The sequence below is a fragment of the Dermacentor variabilis genome, chromosome 4 (genome assembly GCF_050947875.1).
Source record: "Dermacentor variabilis isolate Ectoservices chromosome 4, ASM5094787v1, whole genome shotgun sequence".
Taxonomy (NCBI): domain Eukaryota; kingdom Metazoa; phylum Arthropoda; class Arachnida; order Ixodida; family Ixodidae; genus Dermacentor; species Dermacentor variabilis.
Window position 1 is genome coordinate 191,396,515 of NC_134571.1, and position 17,810 is coordinate 191,414,324.

A 17,810-nucleotide genomic window follows, 5' to 3' on the forward strand; every position below is an offset into this window, starting at 1 on the left:
GGTGCCATGGGTGAGAGAGGGAGCATGCCTGTCAAGGTACTGCTGAATTTTGTGCGCTTTGGTAATGTTTGTACATTGTTGAAAGGTTAAATTAGGTATGTTAAGTAGTAAGGTGGCAACATATTGGCCACCAAGGCTGGCAAGAAAGAATGTTTTTGTTCGATTTCACTCAAAATAAGTTTTCTTATCAGCAATGTAAGTTATATGCTTTCAAATAAATGCTCCCCTTGGAAACATCTCATGAATATACATATATCTGCATAAGGTCACTGCTACACATACATATTGCTTTAAGCCACTTATAGTGAGTTGTACACTCACTGCTTAACCTTCAATTCCTTGCTGCATGAAGTTAACCACTTATGCACAACCTTCTTGCACAAGGTGAGAACTTCATTCATCGCTGAGCACATATTTAAGTTTATATTTTGTGTAGAAAGTTTACAAGCAGCAAGTATTAAATTTCTAAGGTGCATGTTTCATGCCTCATCTTCGGTGCCTTTATATCTGTAAAAAAGGAAAAGGCATTCCATGCATCCAACTGCTTTAAGCAATCTCATAAAATTGGCAGAGTGAAAAAAAAAGCACGAGCAAGCGTATCCTGTACTCGGACGCTGACACGCGTGCTCAGTGGTAAAAACGTGTGTCTCGGCGACCTACGCAAATGCATTCCGCGACAGATGTGCGTGTGTTCCGTACTCTTGCAAGCTGTCACTAGCACTACAGAAACCGCGCCACCGCGTTTCCGGCGACACTATCAGTTTCGCGTGACGCAGAACGCTGCACGTTGGATAATTAATGAGGTTTTGTTCAACCAGCATAGACAGCGCGCGCTGAAAGTAATCATCCGAGAATACATCGCGTGCGGCGACGTGATGCGATTGCAATACATCTGTAAGCGGTGGCGCAGAAGACGACTGTGCAATGTTTCGAAGAAGGATGATGGTGCCAATGCAGCATATACGGCTGCAGAACAAAATGTGGCAGCCTAGAATCGCATTTTCATCGGGACGCGGAAACTTTAAATCCCACTGCCACATCTGCAAAAATATGCCAGTGTCGTCTGCTGTCAAAGGTCGTTGCCAACATTGAACACCTTTGCTCCGCCGAACGGTTGCCAGCTGTCAACAGGCCGCGTCGCCCAATAGGAGTGCTCGTGTCGTGCGGATTGAGCGTGCATCGAATTTCGCGACACCTTCCGCCTTTTGGGCTTCCGCACGCGGGCGGGCTAGGGCGGAACGGACTGGCGAACTGACCATGTACGGGCCCTAAGCGACGCATCCGTCAAACGAGCGCTAAGACACAACCCTCCGAGAACATCTTGGGCATTCCGGACGCCTCCCAGCCTACCGTACGCAAGCGAATTCGGAATCAGAACCTGCCTCAACTTCCTTTGCACGATAAAAGATAATTCTGCGGCGGCCTCACGGAGGACTTTGTCTCAATAAGTGGACGCGCCCAGAACTCGCCAGTGCTCTATGGAGTGCAGCCGGCTTGACCACCGACGATCGTCAGGACATCACATTCCGACTGCGACCTCAGCAGAACTTGGCAATCGTCAGCACACCCCAGTCACACGTAGCCGACGCATTGTACAAGGTGAGGGAGCTGAACCTTGGTCAGCTGGTCTATCCCATCACGACATATTTTGCGGCCCCTAGACAAGTCATGCAAGGGAATTGTTCCTGGTCTTTTGCCCGGTACACCGTCTTCCAAGCTAGTGGATGAGCTTGTGGCTCCTGGAACTCAAATGCTTCAAGCACGAATGATGGGTCAAACCAACGTTGCGTTGGTAACATTTGAAGGACATAAAGTGCCTCACTACGTGCGTTTCTATGGTGCAGAACTCCGCTGCTACCCCCATTGACCCCGCCAACTGGTTTGCAAGATATGTCACAAGCTCGGCCATTAGGCTGATTACTGTCCTACGCCGCACGTGGTCATTTGCGCGACGTGCGGGACTGACAACCCCACCCCGTCACATCCGTGCACCCCACACTGCAGATCCTGTGACGGGACCCACCCTACAGCGGATCCAAACTGCCCGCGGCGTGCTAGGCAGACACTGACAAAACTTGGGTGCGGAAAGCTCTCGAAAAAGAGCAGCGTGAACTCCAACCCTCCAGCGACCCGACCACTACCACAGATACGGCGGAGACCCGAACGTCGCGCGGCCCAACGAAGGAGACGAGAAAACTCCGGTCGGAGACCCGTTCGAGATCCCGTCGCAAGTTCAAGTCTTGGTCCCGATACCGCGAGGCATCGGTGCGCCTCCCAGAGAAGCGCCCTCCTTCCCCATCTTCCCAACAACCCTACAAGAAGGCCCTGCAGACCAACGCCCGAGACAAGGTGACCCTGGTCCCTTCAGGGGTGCAGCGGACACCGGAGAAGAAAACAGCAATCAATAGAGGCGCCTCGGGAGGTAGGTCGGGCGGAGGGTCCCACACAGCTCGCTCCGCCCCGTAAATCTCTCCCTACCCGTTCCCCTATTACCAATTCGTTACCAAATCCCGATCCTCTAATAGAAATAGCCCGCCTACGTCGTGACATGGAGGCGCGCTGTGAGCGCCTGCAAAAGCAAATGGACGCGCTGGTGGCAGACATGAGCACTAGTATGCAGGCGGCTCCGGACAGGATAGAACGCCAAATGGAGGCCCTTCAAATAGGGATTACGAAGCAAGTGAACTCATGCGTAGAGTGCACTTTCGCACGCATGCAAGTTTCTGAGTTTAGCGGTAACAACGAAAGCGCGCTTTCCGACCAAGGCTCTCGGCCGCAACCTTCAAATGTGTGCACCCGGCGCCCACATCCCTATGCAGGACCGCCCGATTCCTCTCGCGATGATCATGGTGCCGCGTAACGCGGAGGAACTAGTGGTGTGGCAGTGGAATTGTAGGAGATTCCGCCGAGAACGAGGTTCCCTACATCAGTATATTGCCACATCCACAAACCCTCCCGATGTCCTCTTCTTACAGGAAGTCAATTGCACCCCTTCTTTATCCGGCTACAGCACGCTCTCGGGTGTTTCTCCTCTTGTAGGAGCCTTAGTTTCGAAACATGTTACATGTCGCATGCATACCACTAACATTGACATTCCTCACCAAATATTGGAAATAATTACGCAAGGTAAACGCAGCGAGAGTCTGTTATGCTCATGCATACAGTTCCCCCCGTTCGCGAACGCACTGTTTTCAGCACCTACTAACAGAATTTGGTAGGTTTGGACGGGTGTGTGGTGGCCGCGACTTTAACGCTCCGTATACTGCATGGGGTTACGTTAAATCGCAGGCTAAAGGGACCCGCTTATGGAATGCCATCTGTAACATGAGATACACACTGCTTACCGACCCAGAGCACCTCACTCGGATGGGCAACAGCGTATCTCGTGACACCTGCCCTGACCTTACCTTCGTGCGCAATACTGGCCCAGTCGTAGCGCACGGCCTTTAGAGGAGCACCTTGGTAATGACCACTACATTGTGGCGACCACCTTGTCATTACGGGGTGCGCGCAGGCCCGCGCGAAATGTGCGTATAGCGGATTGGGTGAAATTCAGGGAACGTCGCCAGGACCCATCTGAGCGCTAAGGGTACGAACGCCGGCTTGACTCTCTCGCACAAGATGTAGAGGCCACCACGAGCACACCGCGCACCACAACCGAGACACCAGATATAGACCCGCATTTACTTCATCTTTGGAACGCCCGCAGAGGGTTGACACGACGATGGAAACGACAACTCCTCAACCGCAAACTTAGGAAGCGTATAGATCAAATGACACGGGAATCTCAGGAGTATGCAGAGATCCTTACGAGGAATAACTGGCGAGAATTTTGCGATCGCCTCTCAGGCACATTGAGCACAGCAAAAACGTGGTCGATTCTTCGCTCACTCACAGATCCCACCACAACAAACGGAAAAACATTTGAACAGTTGCACATCCTAATTCATGAGTACAGGGACGATGTCTCGACACTCCTCAGAGAGCTAGAGAAGCATTTCATGCCCACAGGCCCGCCGCCGCAGTACCCTGACTATCCTTATGTAGGTTAGGCGAACGAATTGCTCGATGCAGACATCACATCTGACGAGGTGCGGGTGGTCCTACAAGACCTACGCCGCAACACAGCACAGGGAGCCGACCCCATCCGATTCACCACACGGCTAGGATACTCTGCCCACCCCTTGAGTCTGAAACCCGTCCAACGATCTTGTCGTCAGCGATACGCCAAGCACTAAGTATTCATCCATTGCCACGTAGTATGCACCCTGAGCATGACAAAGGGCGGCGCAAAGCCCGTGTACGATACATTGGCCGCATGCTTGCAAACATCCCGGAAACACATACTTTATACACGGACACATCACGCACTCAAGAGGGCTATACCTGAGTAGTTTTGGATGGTACCGAATCCCTGAGAGACTCTGCTGCAATGCGTGGAACAAATGCCGCTAACGGAGAAATTCTCGGTGTTGCTCTTGCAATTCGATACGCCATCCGTTTTCCTGAGGAAGTGTATATATTGACGGACTCGCAACAGGCATGCCGGGCGTTCCTATCAGCACATGGCACCCCGAGAACGGCCCACCAAATTCTCAAACAGATCCCTTAAAATACGCCAACCACACTTCCCCGCATCCACTTACTCTGGACCCCTGGTCATACCTCGCTGCCGGGTAACGAACGCGCACATGCGGTTGCCCGAGAAATTTCCCTACGGGCGACTCGGCGTGGTGAGGCGACTAGTTCAAAGTGGGGGGATCCCTTGCTCCTTTACAAAGACATACACCGCCATTATACACGCATTCGTCGCACCCACGCCGCACCACTGCCGTCCTTCTCGCGGGAGGAAGCAGTGGCATTACGCCAGTTACAAACCGCAACTTTTCTAAATCTTGTCTCTCTCAATAAATTCTACCCACACTGTTATGCAAATCGTTGCCCTGGCTGTGGCAGCTCGCCCACAATCTTCCACGTCACGATTGAGTGCACTGCAAACCTCTTTCCTCCCTTGCCAACTCTCCTTTACCCCCTACGCAACAAAGAGCTGTGGGACGATGCCCTCCGCGACGGACCTCCCGAGGTCCTCCGAGCTGTGATACAACGGGCTTGAAACATCGCCGGAATCATCTTAGGGACCCTGAACTGAGGGTTCCTCCCACACTACTCTCGCCATATAATAAAATAAAGATGTTTTACTCTCTCTCCTCTGTCGAGGGGGAACGCTGTTCTAAACTTGGTGGTGTGGAGGAAGACTGAGTGGCGGATCGGTCGACAGCATGAGGGTAAAATTTCGATATTGCGGTCTACCTAGCGAGACTCTGTTTGACCAAGTTACGACAAATATAAGTTATGATGTAGATTTGGCCTTGTTCGTTCGTTCGCCACACTTTTTTCATCAGGGATGTCACATACTCAAGGAAATGGAGCAGATTCAACGAGTTGGAATCTATATACAGCGAGGCTTTGTGTGAGTGCATAGAGTGTTGGAACACGAGTACACGCGCACACACGCAAGCGCAGGCGTGCACAAATTACACCGAACCTTTCGGTAAGCGGAGTTGCTGACTACTAGCAAGTACGAAGGACGCCTTGAACGCATCATGGTTTCAGAGGCAGCGAGCGCATGCGTACATAGCGCACTTTGAATCCGTTCTGTCCGCAAAAAGCGTTTGCTTCCTCATTACCTCAGTCTTTCCCCCGCACGGCAGGTGCCGCCGCGGATGCGCGGAGGTGAGCGCCATCTGGTGGTGTTGCAAGGAACCGAGGAGCCGCCCGCGAGCTCCGCTGTGATTGGTTGGCGTGTTAGGCAAGGGAACAGCCAGGCCGCAGCCACGGTCACGAAACCCGGCGATTTTCGCAAAGGAAAGCTTCGCTTTTATAAGATGTAATGGAGCACAACAGCCATGTGTTTGTTTAACACATTTGTGCTAACCACCCCGCTACGACCAATTAGGGCAAGAGAACAGGTAACCCTTTGCACTGGGCGCTGACAAACGCCGGTTGGTCTTCCCTCGGGCACATCACGTATAGCGTTGGTCTAAGGCTGTCGCCTGTCACGTGCCACTGCGTTGCGCTCTTTCTTCGCTCCACCGGCACTCGCACTCCGCTGCCCGTGCAAGATTCGTGAATTCGTGACGCACGCGGGCAAGGAAATGCGCAAGTAGTGAACGCGCACCGAGTAAAAGGACACATCGCGGAGGGCTCGTAAATTGGGCTCTTATTACACGTCATACGATGGACGGCATTTCAGACAGCCCGCATTCGCTGCTGCCTGCAAGATCCATTCGTTTAATGTGAAGCTATCTTAGCGCACTGTCCCGGACTTTCGTGACCATGGCAGCTCTTGGGGGCTACTGCTGCTGTGTTGACGAGTAGCTCGCAAGCAGAAGAGAAAAAAAATATGCAGATAGAGTGCACGTACTGCAACCTATGCCAAGCAAATTTTTCGTGAATCGCTTAATTAAATGCTCTAAAATTGTACATCTCCTAAACGACGTATTGCACCATACTGACCGCGTGACTGCCCGGCAGGACGGCGAGACGCGGAGGCTCCACCGCGGCGACCTACGTGATTGCGGATTACACTGTCATTTGGGACACTATCTCCTGGATCGGCCCACATTACTAGTTCCCAATCTGCACGATTACCTCCGTTTATTCGGCAACAAAGCGACGAAGCACGAGCGTCGAAGAAAGTACGAAAAGTTTAGTGCCAACAAAATAATTATGTACTCGAAGTCATACACTTGTTGCAGTGAGTACATTTATGGGTCGGTTCTTGATTCTGCGTTATTCCCTATGGAACTCAGCCGGCAACCAGCACGTCTGGAAGACAGCCGTATGAGTGCTGTCCTGTGTATGAGCTGCTTGGCAAGGCGTCAGCAGCACTCAGCAGCTGCCACGTTCATTAGAAGGTTAGCAAAGAAAGCGTTGCTTTAAATGAATCACGTGCTCGATGGCAAAACTGAACCTCGGATTCGCAGTACAAGGCCGATTCCCAGTAGGCCACAACCGCAGTCGTAATTATCTCGTGCCTGCATCATTGCTCGTTCAAACGACCCACGCATGTGCCTCGTCTCGTAGCACGTGCGCGCTAGAGCACGATAAAGCACATGCGCGTGCTAATCTCCGCGCACGTGGTCCCGCGCGAGCGCTTTGTGGAGTCCGAAGGTTTAGATGCTGCGGTTCGGTCCAGGCGCTGGGTTGCATTTCTTCGCGGCCTAGTGTGCGTCGCATATCAGGATGCACTGTTTCGATTCTGCGGTTTACAAAAGCTTGAGCTGCACCAATTCCGTCAATGCGTGGAATCTGGCTTTTTTTATGCAAAAGTGTCAAATGGACCACTCAGCAAAAATGCCGGCGTGTGTCGTCTGTAGCAGTGAAACGGCAGGTAAATTCCCATTGGCTGCGACGTCACGTCCCGAGCGCGCCTCGACGTAGCAGAGCGGGCGAATGGGAACACCTGACGCCTCCTTAGTGCGCCAGATGTTGCGTGAGGGGAGAGGGCATCTCCGCGACACCACGTCACCCTCGCTCACGAAAGCCTGTGTTATCCACGCGTTCCTTGTCTGCGCAAGCTCTCGCCTGCGTTCTAACTGCGCCCGGTAAGGCCAAATCAAAACGCGCCAAGCGTCTCAACGCCCTCGCTTGCCCGCGAGGCGTTCATAACTCGACAGACCGCTCAATGGCGATCAAGTGGGCATTAAGGGCCCAAACGTGGTCAATCCGCCCCTTCGTTCCGCCCTATTCGTTCCGACCACCTGGGGAGCTTTACCGTGCACCTAAATCTAAGTACACGGGTGTTTTCGCATTTTGCCCACATCGAAATGCGGCCGCCATGACCGGGATTCAATCCCACGACCTCGTGCTCAGAAACCCAACCCCCTAGCCACTGAGCAACCACGGCGTGTATGTAATAACAAGTAACAAGTAAGTAAGTGTCACAGGTACGCTGATATATGATATTCAGCTAGCAGCCAGCAAAAATGCGTGGCTCACTGGCTAGCTATAGTCACGTTACCAATGCAGGCAGAATTGGGTAAGCGAAAGTTTGCCGTTACTTTGCATATCCACCCTATTTGATTATCTGTTTCGTGTCACGTATTTTGGCATGAGCCTTCAGTTTAAAGCAAACAATAGCACAAGTACCAGCATTATGTGCCTCATAAGTGTTTTACTTCCTATTGTCGTGTTCATTCTACTAACGGTCATTAGCAAATGTGCATTAAACTGACTTGGGCTTGCAAGGTATGTGCATTAAATGTTTTTCCGGTGCACTTTCATCTATCTGTAAGCTTACTGCTACCTTTAATTCGTGGGTGTAGGATGTTGGACGCTATAAGTGGCTATCTCACTGATCTTTGTTTTGCATAGGCCATGGTTTCACTCATTAAATGAACCATTTTCACCTGCGCTGCCAGACTTGGAAAGAGGTGCCTCGCCTCTTGTCATTCTTTAGCATGTTCATGGCCAGAGCGCATTGCCCCTGAGAAGTCAGTTGCTTTCACAATTTGAGACGTGTCTAATGGCTGTCATGAGTATATCCTGAACACACATTTTCACAGTTATGTCAACATTAGTTATGTGATCGAAGCCAGCCAATGAGGACGAACTGCTGGCAAAATTTTCAAGTGACTCTGCTGGCAGAGTGTCTGCTCCTTATATTATGTTAGCCACACTGTTTTGTCAGTCTGCATTTATCTTTTTTTGACACAAATTTACTGCCCAGCCAGATAAGATATCAAACCATCAATTTTAGGACCGCACACATGGTCACTTCTTTATTTTATCATATTATGGAAATGACACCCATGTCTAGCTTAGATCTGCAACATCAGCTTAACTTATGCACAGAGTTGAGTTGCTCCACGTGAGAAAAAGATCACTGCAGAGCTAATAGGAATTACACTGGTACGAAAAATATATTTGGATTTATGTCTTGTTGTATAAGTTGTGCTGTTCATTTGATGCACACAGTAACACGTAAACATAGATGTATGCGTACCTTGCATTCACGTGAATATTTGTGTGAACAAAAACAGCACAACTTCAAATACCAAGGCATGTTGCACCAACTATACCCCATCAAAGACGGTGTATGTGGTATTCAGCTGATCTTATCTGAATTTCAGCGCATGGTGCACTTAAATTTCATATCTTTATGTAAACCAATTTATGGACTGTATCCGCTGCATGTGTGACTGCATATTTTTAGACCAATGCAGTGCCTGAGGCAGCAGCTTTTTATTTACCTTTTGCCATCACATATTAGAGGGATCTTGTTGATTATGCCATCCAAACAAATCATATAGAGGTCTGTGTCTAGCATACCAGCAGTGAAATACTGAATGCAGCTGCACTTCTTTGTATACTACTGAGATGAATTCCACTGCTCATCGTTCTGTCACGTGTTGTTCTTCAGTCATACATGGTGACTGTATTTGGCTTAATGAGTTCTAGGCTCATTTTCACTTGGGCCTTTTGATGAAGTGAAGTCTGCCTCTTCAACAGTCAGTTTAGTGGAAAGCCACCATTGAACCAATAGCTCAAAGACCAATTCCTGCATGCTTCTCGCGAATCTGGTAATGCGCAGAAACTATGTGATTCATCGCTTGAGCTACACCAATAATCACACAGCTGAACCTGCTATATATGTAGTTAAGTCATTGACATAGGCACAGGAAAATGTTGCACGTATGCAACAGTTACTCATCCCTTGAAATGTCAATGACACAAACCTTCGCGAGCATATCGGTCACAATCATCCGGCAGCACAAGAGGGAACAAGTAGAATACACCGTCCCAGCTGGTTTGTCGTGATTACCTTGCCTGCAAGTTTCTTGTTCATATTGGATAGGCTTCCTACTTTATGAATTAACAGCCTTCACAACATTTACTGTGCTAATGAAGGCACAGCGCAGATACCAGTACTGAAGAAGGTATATACAAGTAGGCCAGAGAACTTATGGGTAAGTTCCAAAATATTCAGATAAAACTGAGTTGAACAAATTATTTTTACATTATAAGATATGCCACCGGTAATGAATGCACATTCAGAACATGCAATAAGTGCCCTGCGTGGAAGATTGAAACCTGTGATGCCAAAAACTTGACTGCTTTTGAATATTGACATAAAAAAAATTTCTACTCTCTACTTCTGTGTTGTAGGGTAGAATATCAAAGGAGATGTGCAAAACGGATTTTGCATGTAGTAGTCCCTTATGAATGTGCTACTCAAGTTGTGCCAAGCATATCAATCTGTGTGCAAAGCATTGGACAAGGTACCATATGTATGTCTGACCCATTAAAAATCTTTTGCATTGAACATTCTGAGCTCGAAATGTTATGCATGCTGTTTTCAGCTGCAAATAGCGCGTATACATATTTGACTTGCACCACCAAGAGCTGATATGACAAAAAAATACGTACACCTTAGTGTTATGTTGCTTTTCATGGTGTGCCAGTTTACTTAATACAGTTTTGAATTTACAGATTGCTTCACATGTTTATAGCTAAAAACCACAGAAAACTACTTACATTCTGACTGCGATGTCACAAGAGGAGTTTGTGTGGTATCTTTCCTGTTCATCGATGTGTCCTCGCACTATAAGTATAAAACGTCACACCTGCAAACCTGAGCATCCACCCTTACATTTCGAACACTTTTTTGAATGCTTGGCAGTTGTGCTTACAAGCACATTGTGACAGCAAATCTACACCACCTTAATTTAAGTGCGATGTAAAGGGTTGTTTGTGCATAGCCAAGCTGTTCTAGCACGCCTGCAGGGATACAGCATTGTCCAGTGGCACCGTATAGTTCAGGCGTAACAGTGAACTAGTAAACAAAGCGGCTGATAATACTAAGCTGACCCATATGTAGGAGCATTATATTATCTAACCCACATGCAAAGTTGCCTTCAGTGTACTGAATAACCACAGCTTTGATTTACCAAGTTATATTGCTGCACACACACAGCACTGAAACAAAAGTCTGTACAATGGTAAGAAATGCGCCAAGGAATAAAAGGTTACTATGTGTGGATTTGAATAGTAGATGTGAATGCATACCTAATTCACCAGTATACGTGCTTTCTTCTGGAACAATTTTACATTTGGCACAGAGGCTGAGCCAGTACGGCCTCTTGACTGCAAATTTCTGTGCTCTCACAGTGCTAATGGGAGTATCATTCATTTGGCTACCTCAATAGTGAATAGACAATAGAGCACAACAATCTTTTAGTTTTACGCAGAGCACCATGTGCATTATTCACAAAACTGAACCTAAGGAACTATTTGCTGGTTTGTTGTGCAAATAAAAAAAACGGCAATGAGTGTTTCCTCACTTTTTGTGCGGCCCTGTCTTCCGTCATATGAGTCTTCATTGCATTGTCATGTGCATGTTAAAGCAGCTTCTAATGAAGAAAGACAAACACAAAACCACTAACTACATCAACATTTTGCCATCACGAGAGGTCATTGAACTCACTACTAAGTCATTTGATAAGCTCGGTTTGCGTTCAAATAAAATATAGGTACTTGCCCGCTGTTTATGTTATCCTATGTATTTTTCGTTTTCCGAAAATATGGCACTGTGCATCAGCTAGCTAGGTTAACACTGCATAAATACATAAACAGCATGCTACCCATGCCAAACTAACGCAAATAACCTGAATGGACCTTACAGTAGTTCATGTATCATGTGTATTCTGTGTGAGCTTATTTTTTATATGTAGAGCAATCAAAATAGAACACGCATGTACATGCATGATGCTGACAGTGTCAAACAGTCTCAAGTTGATCATCCATGTTTGCTGCCATGGGTGAGAGTGGGAGCATGTTCGTCATAGTACTGCTTAATTTTGGGCACTTTGGTAATGTTTTCTACATTGTTGAAATGTTGAAATGTTGAATGAGGTGTGTCTAAGTAGTAAGGTGGCAACAGATTGACCACCCAGGCGGGCAAAAAAGAATGCGATTGCTTGATTTCGCTCAAACTAAGTTCTCTTATCAGCAATAAAAATTATTGGCTTTCAAGTAAATACTCCCCTTGGAAACATCTTATGAGTATATATCTGCATAAGGTCACTGCTATACATACATATTGCTTTTATGCCAGTCATAATGAATTGTACTGCTTAACCTTCAATTTCTTGCTGCATGAAGTTAACCACTTATGCACAACTTTTTTACATACAGTGAGAACTTCATTCATCGCATAGCACATCATTTAAGGTTATATTTTGTTTGGAAAGTTTACAAGCAGCAAGTATTAAATTTCTAATATGCATGTTTGATGCCTCATCTTTGGTGGCTTTATATATGTAAAAAAAGGGAAAGGCACTTCATGCATACAAGTGCTTTACGCACTCGCTTAAAATTGGCAGAATGAAAAAGAAAACGCATGAGCAAGCAAATGTAACCATGTCAGCAAGCTGTACTCGGAGCCTCACACGCGTGCTCTGTGGTAAAGAGGTGTGTCTTGGCGACCTACGCAGCTGTATTCCGCGACAGATGTGCGTGTGTTCCGTATTTTTGCAAGCTGTCACTAGCACACTAGCACTACAGAAACCGCACCACCGCGCCGAACACGGAGATTTCGGATTAATCGCTTCCGGCGACACTAAAACATTCGCGTGACGTAGAACGCAGCACGTTGGATAATTAGAGAGGTTTCGTTCAATCAGCCAAGGCAGCGCGCACTGAAAGTAAAGGACCGAGAACACGTCGCATGCTGCGACGTGATGCGATTGCTATACATCTGTAGAACGTGGCGCAGATAAGACGACTGTGCAGTGTTTCGAAGAAGGCTGACGATGCCAGTGCAACGCATGCTGCTGCAGAAAAGAATGTGGCAGCCTTGAGTCGCATTTTCACCAGGACGCGAAAACTTGAAATCACATGTGCAAAAATATGCCAGTGTCTTCTGCTGCAGCGCCTCCTCTACGTGAAGGAGGCGATGTCTGCTTCCAAAGGTAGTGGCCAACCTTGAACACCTTTGCTCGGCTGAATGGTTGCCAGCTTTCAACATGCCACATCGCCCAATAGAAGTGCGCGTGTGATCCGGTCGTGCGGATTGAACGTGCACCAAATTTTGCGACACCACCCGCCTTTTGGCCGTCCGCACGCGGGCGGACGAGGGCAGAGCGGACGGGCGGATCGACCATGCTTCGGCACTAATGTTTTCGCAGCCACAACTCAGAGTGCTTAGGTGTCCTCGGATTTTGTGTGTGTGCGTGTGTGTATGGTGGAGGGGGGGGCTTTTAAAGATGTCGAAAACTGTTCAGGAGTTCGTCAGGCACTGGAGTCGCTGAAAGTCTTTATGAGTACCGAAAGCTCATCCCGTAGATCATGTGGGAGTTTCTGAAGGTGTCGGGAAGCCGCGAGCTCAGAAATGGTGTTTGTAATAATTGAGGTAAGTGAATGAAAAAAAGTAATCAGACTTTGCCACTTGTCGTAAAATTGGTCTAAAATTAAGACAAAGTGTAGGCTGAAATGTCCGGCAAGCAAGAAACAGTACTCCCTGTCGGCAGTTCTATACCACGAACATTGCGAAGAAAAGTCTAAAAGACTACACTAGAATTCCCACCGCGGCAGTCCGTTGGATATGGCTTTGCACTGCTGATCTCGAGATCGCGGGCTCAGTCCCGGACATGGCGGTTCTATCTTTATGAGGTCGAAATGCAAAAAGACCGGTGCACATAGAGTTAAGGCCAGCTTGTGTAATTCCAAATAATCAAAGGTAATTTAGAGACCCACAGTACGGCGCGATTTATGTGAAAATTGTGGTTTTGCTACATGAAACGCATACTTTATCAACTATACAAGCAGAGAACTGGGCGAATTGAAATACTTTCATCAAGAAGTACACAGAGAATAGACACGGACAAGAAGTGAGAGCACAACCGTTGTCGCTCAGCTTAACTCGCGCTCGTGTTCAGTAGCAGAACAACGCTTTTTTTTTTTCATCTTTTTCAGTGCCTATTCCTTGGGCTAATCAACTAGCTACTATTAGCAATCCCATCACACAATGTTCCGAGGAGAATACTGAACTGCAATAAAATGTGACTGGCGCCTCTAGGGCAACATAGGGGACTTATGTTATCGCATCTGTCTGCAGATGTCTCTAAGTAGCAGAATCCATCACATCAAGAAGTCATCCTAAACACAATGGCTTAATATTTGGCATTATTACTTTCACCTTTTGTAATAGCGCCTCAGAAGGTCCCGGTAATTTCCGGAGATGTTCATTTTCTTCAAGTACTTTGCAACTTCGATGTCGGACTTCCTGAAAACACAGACGCAGCACAACGTGGGTGATGACTACGCACCTTGATGAGACACAAATTCTGTAGTTGCACTCCGTCAGGTTTTAACACCGTGACGCTAGTGCAATCGTTTCTGATCAAACAATTATAGCATAGTCGAGTGTCATCTTCTAATAATATGGCGGCGACTAAAATGACGTAATGAAGTCCCGCACCACCGTTAAATTCCAATTCTGACGATTTCTCTCAATCGCAGAGAACACCCCAAGAGACCTGTCTGTTACGCCTTCCGCTTCAACGATGAAGACAACGCACAATAATCTAGTAAGAAGAAGGCGAATCGTCAGGTTAATATGCTTTTAACGAACTTCCTTGTTTGCACCAATGTTTTATATGCTGTAGCAAGCGTGCTTGCCGAGCAAATAAAGCTGTGAGATGAGACTAGCGCATTTTGCCTTAGTTTGTTCTGTTTATTTCATTTACACCAAATGGTCTGACAAAGTTCAGTCATCAAGCAGCGAGGAAGTTCTTTGAAGTCTGAAGATTATTAGGACAACATAGAAAGATGTTGCCGAGGGATTTGATAAAACGCAAAATGACTCCCTGGCAAAGTGTCAGGATCCAGGGATACAAAATTACAGAGTAATCCCGGTGTGGAGATAAAAATGAGGAAAGTAATTTACATTGCAGAAGTCTGTGCTCTGTAAAGAGCTTGCATTCCACAATAAATAAACTGAGTTACCCTGAATTCTTATAGTTCAGTCTCTTCTTTAATAATAATAATAATAATAATAATAATAATAATAATAATAATAATAATAATAATAATAATAATAATACCTTATTGCACAAATTTACAAAAAGAAAAGTGCGTACAAATCAGCCTTGCCAAAGCCACATAGAGTTTGAACGGCAGTGCCTGGCAGGCAGCAGGAGCCACTAGGAAAAGGAAATGGCATACTTTTCACATTTTAATATTGTCCCTAGGAAAAAAAAGAAAGAACTGTAACGAAAGTAAAGTACTGAAGGCGACTAATTGTCAATTTGTCTGAGTGTCTCTTTTAACTTGCTTTTACGTAGTTTGAGCGCTCAAGACGCATTGAGAAAAATAATTTAAGTATACAGAAACATAGTAGGCTCGCGTTCTCTTGCCATATCTTCTAAAACGCCAGGGTGCGAGGTGAGGATCCGTAGGCCGCAGACAACGTGTGGGAACGTACTCGACCTTGAAGCTGCTTTCCCAGAAGTGCCTTATCGCAACATTTTCCAATAGTAGGTGAACAAAGTCCGCCATAAATAAGGTTTTGAAAACATCACTTCATGACTGCTGGAAGCGAATTTTTGATTTGGGGCCTGCATTTTATTGAAAGAATTTTCAAAAATTCGAAATTTCGAGAAGGATAGACGCATGAAGTTTATAAATCAATAGCTCTGCATCAAGAATAGGTGTCGCAGTTCTGTAAACGGCATCCATTAGACCATTCAAAGTGGACAAATTTGCTATGTCAATTTATATCTTACTTGAAGTTGTTGCGTTGTGTACCAGGGTTCTGCAAAAGTTGTATTTCAATATTAGTGAATTTTTTTAAGTTCATGTATTACATATAACTTTTGTCCGCTTTCGATGCGCTATAATATGTAATTCACAGAATTGTGATAATATTTTGCTTCTTTAGTTGGAGAATTGTAATTTGGATAGTTTCCCTTACTGAATATTTTCGATTTTTGCCAATTTTTAATAAAAATTTGACAATCTAAATGAAAAATTCGAAACAAAGAGCCACCAGATTTTAAGTTTTTTTTTTAAGATTCCGCACACCTGGTCAAACTTGGTGCAGTGGTTGCCGAGAAAAACGAGTTCTCCTTTACATGTATTCAGATAGGAACACCCGAGCTAAAGCTTCCTCTTAGTACACTATAGCACAAAGCAAGCACGATAACTTTTCGAACAGAGAATTGCATATACTATCTCAGACTGTACAGCACACATGCTATTGCACGAAGTCGTTTGCATAGATAATCTAAATGGGAGTTCCAGGAAAGATCAATGTCGAAGTACAAACGAGGGATCTTACAGAGGTCACGTAATTTAAAGGTTTACACAGACATGGTAAACACTTTGAATTGTGTAGCGCAAACGGATAATCGATGTTTAGTTTTTCAGAGGACTGTGAAAACAAATAAGTTTTGCCTTAGACGCATCAATATTGATTAACTTAGCAGAGAACCAGTCCTTCATGGCTACTGCTTGTACGGAATTAATAGCATGCACATAGTGGGTTGACTGAGTTATTATGACAGTATCATCTCCGTACTGATACAATCCAACAGACCATACCAGAAAGGTCATTCAAATAAATATTATATAGCAGTGGACTTAGCATACAGCCTTGAGGGACGCCGGATTTTATTAGTAAGAAATTGCTCTTAGCCTGCCCGAGTGAAACCTGGTAGCGCCTGTGATGAAGAAATATTTTCAGGAGCGTCAAGAATGTGCCACGAAAACCTAACATGGAAAGCGTGGTTAACAAAATACCTTGACTCACGCTGTCGAATGCCTTGCTGACGTCAAAAAAGGTTACGCATACAATCTGGTTGCTTTCAAAGGCAAGTTTAACACGTCAGACAGATCTTTAAGAAGCGCTTGCGTACCTTTACCTGGAATGAAAACACACTGGGAAGGGGATAGAATTCTTTGTTTATCCAAGAAGCTTGTCATTGTCAGCAATAAATGTTTTTCTAATACCTGAGATAAGTAGGGCAACACAGAAATTGGGCGATAGTTGTCTATTCTATTATCGGCTTCTCCCTTAAAAAGTGGAATTACTACCGTAGTTTTCATACTTAAAGGGATTGTACCACTGGAAATAATATTGTTGCGGAAGGATGAAAAGCGACAGCAACACATCTTTGATGACGCCAAAGATGGCGCATAGGTCATTTACATAAATAACATCAATACCTGGTGATTTGTTACACTTTAGACTAAAGATAAGTGACTTAAGTTCGTCTTCGGCTAGCAGAGATAGATGCGCATGACTCTAATGTACTGTTATGCAACGTACACGTCGGTGGAGCGGTGACGCATTACCCGAAAGTCGAAAAAATAAAGTATTAAAATCATTAGCAAGAGTAGATCATTTGTAATAAAAGTAGTGAAATGACGTTCGCGATTAGCATGCTTACTAGCGCCTCTGATGTTATTTATTAATAACCATGTTCTTCTGGTGTCTGTCCGAGCGGATTTAAATTCATCCCGTATTTGCATTCGCTTAGCGCGACGAAACATCCCATTTGCCTTATTTCTCGCTGCTTTGGATCTAGAGCGCATCGCTTCAGAAGCCTGATAACGTTTAGTGTGCGCCCAAAGAAGGTCCTTTTCTTTTATAGCAGCCAGAAGTTCTGACATCATCCATTTGTTGTCTTTGTTACGCTGTTTGACGAGTACGCTACGTGTGAACGCCTTCTTAAGCTGGTGTAATGCATCAACAAGCCTGTGGCATATATCGGCTCGTGCGATATATTTTTCAGAAACCTTCCAGT

General features: G+C 46.0%; 1 protein-coding gene across 1 annotated transcript in view; it reads right to left on the reverse strand.

Annotated features, from left to right (window-relative positions):
- The window catches only part of LOC142578485 (beta-hexosaminidase subunit beta-like), a 73,367-nt gene that overhangs the window by 23,835 nt on the left and 31,722 nt on the right, over positions 1–17,810 (reverse strand). Inside the window, exons 7-8 of the mRNA XM_075687868.1 lie at positions 14,201–14,287; positions 4,387–4,427 (exon numbers count right to left, since the gene is read on the reverse strand). Of these exons, the coding sequence (XP_075543983.1) occupies positions 4,387–4,427; positions 14,201–14,287 (128 nt within the window). The remainder of the gene's footprint in view (positions 1–4,386; positions 4,428–14,200; positions 14,288–17,810) is intronic.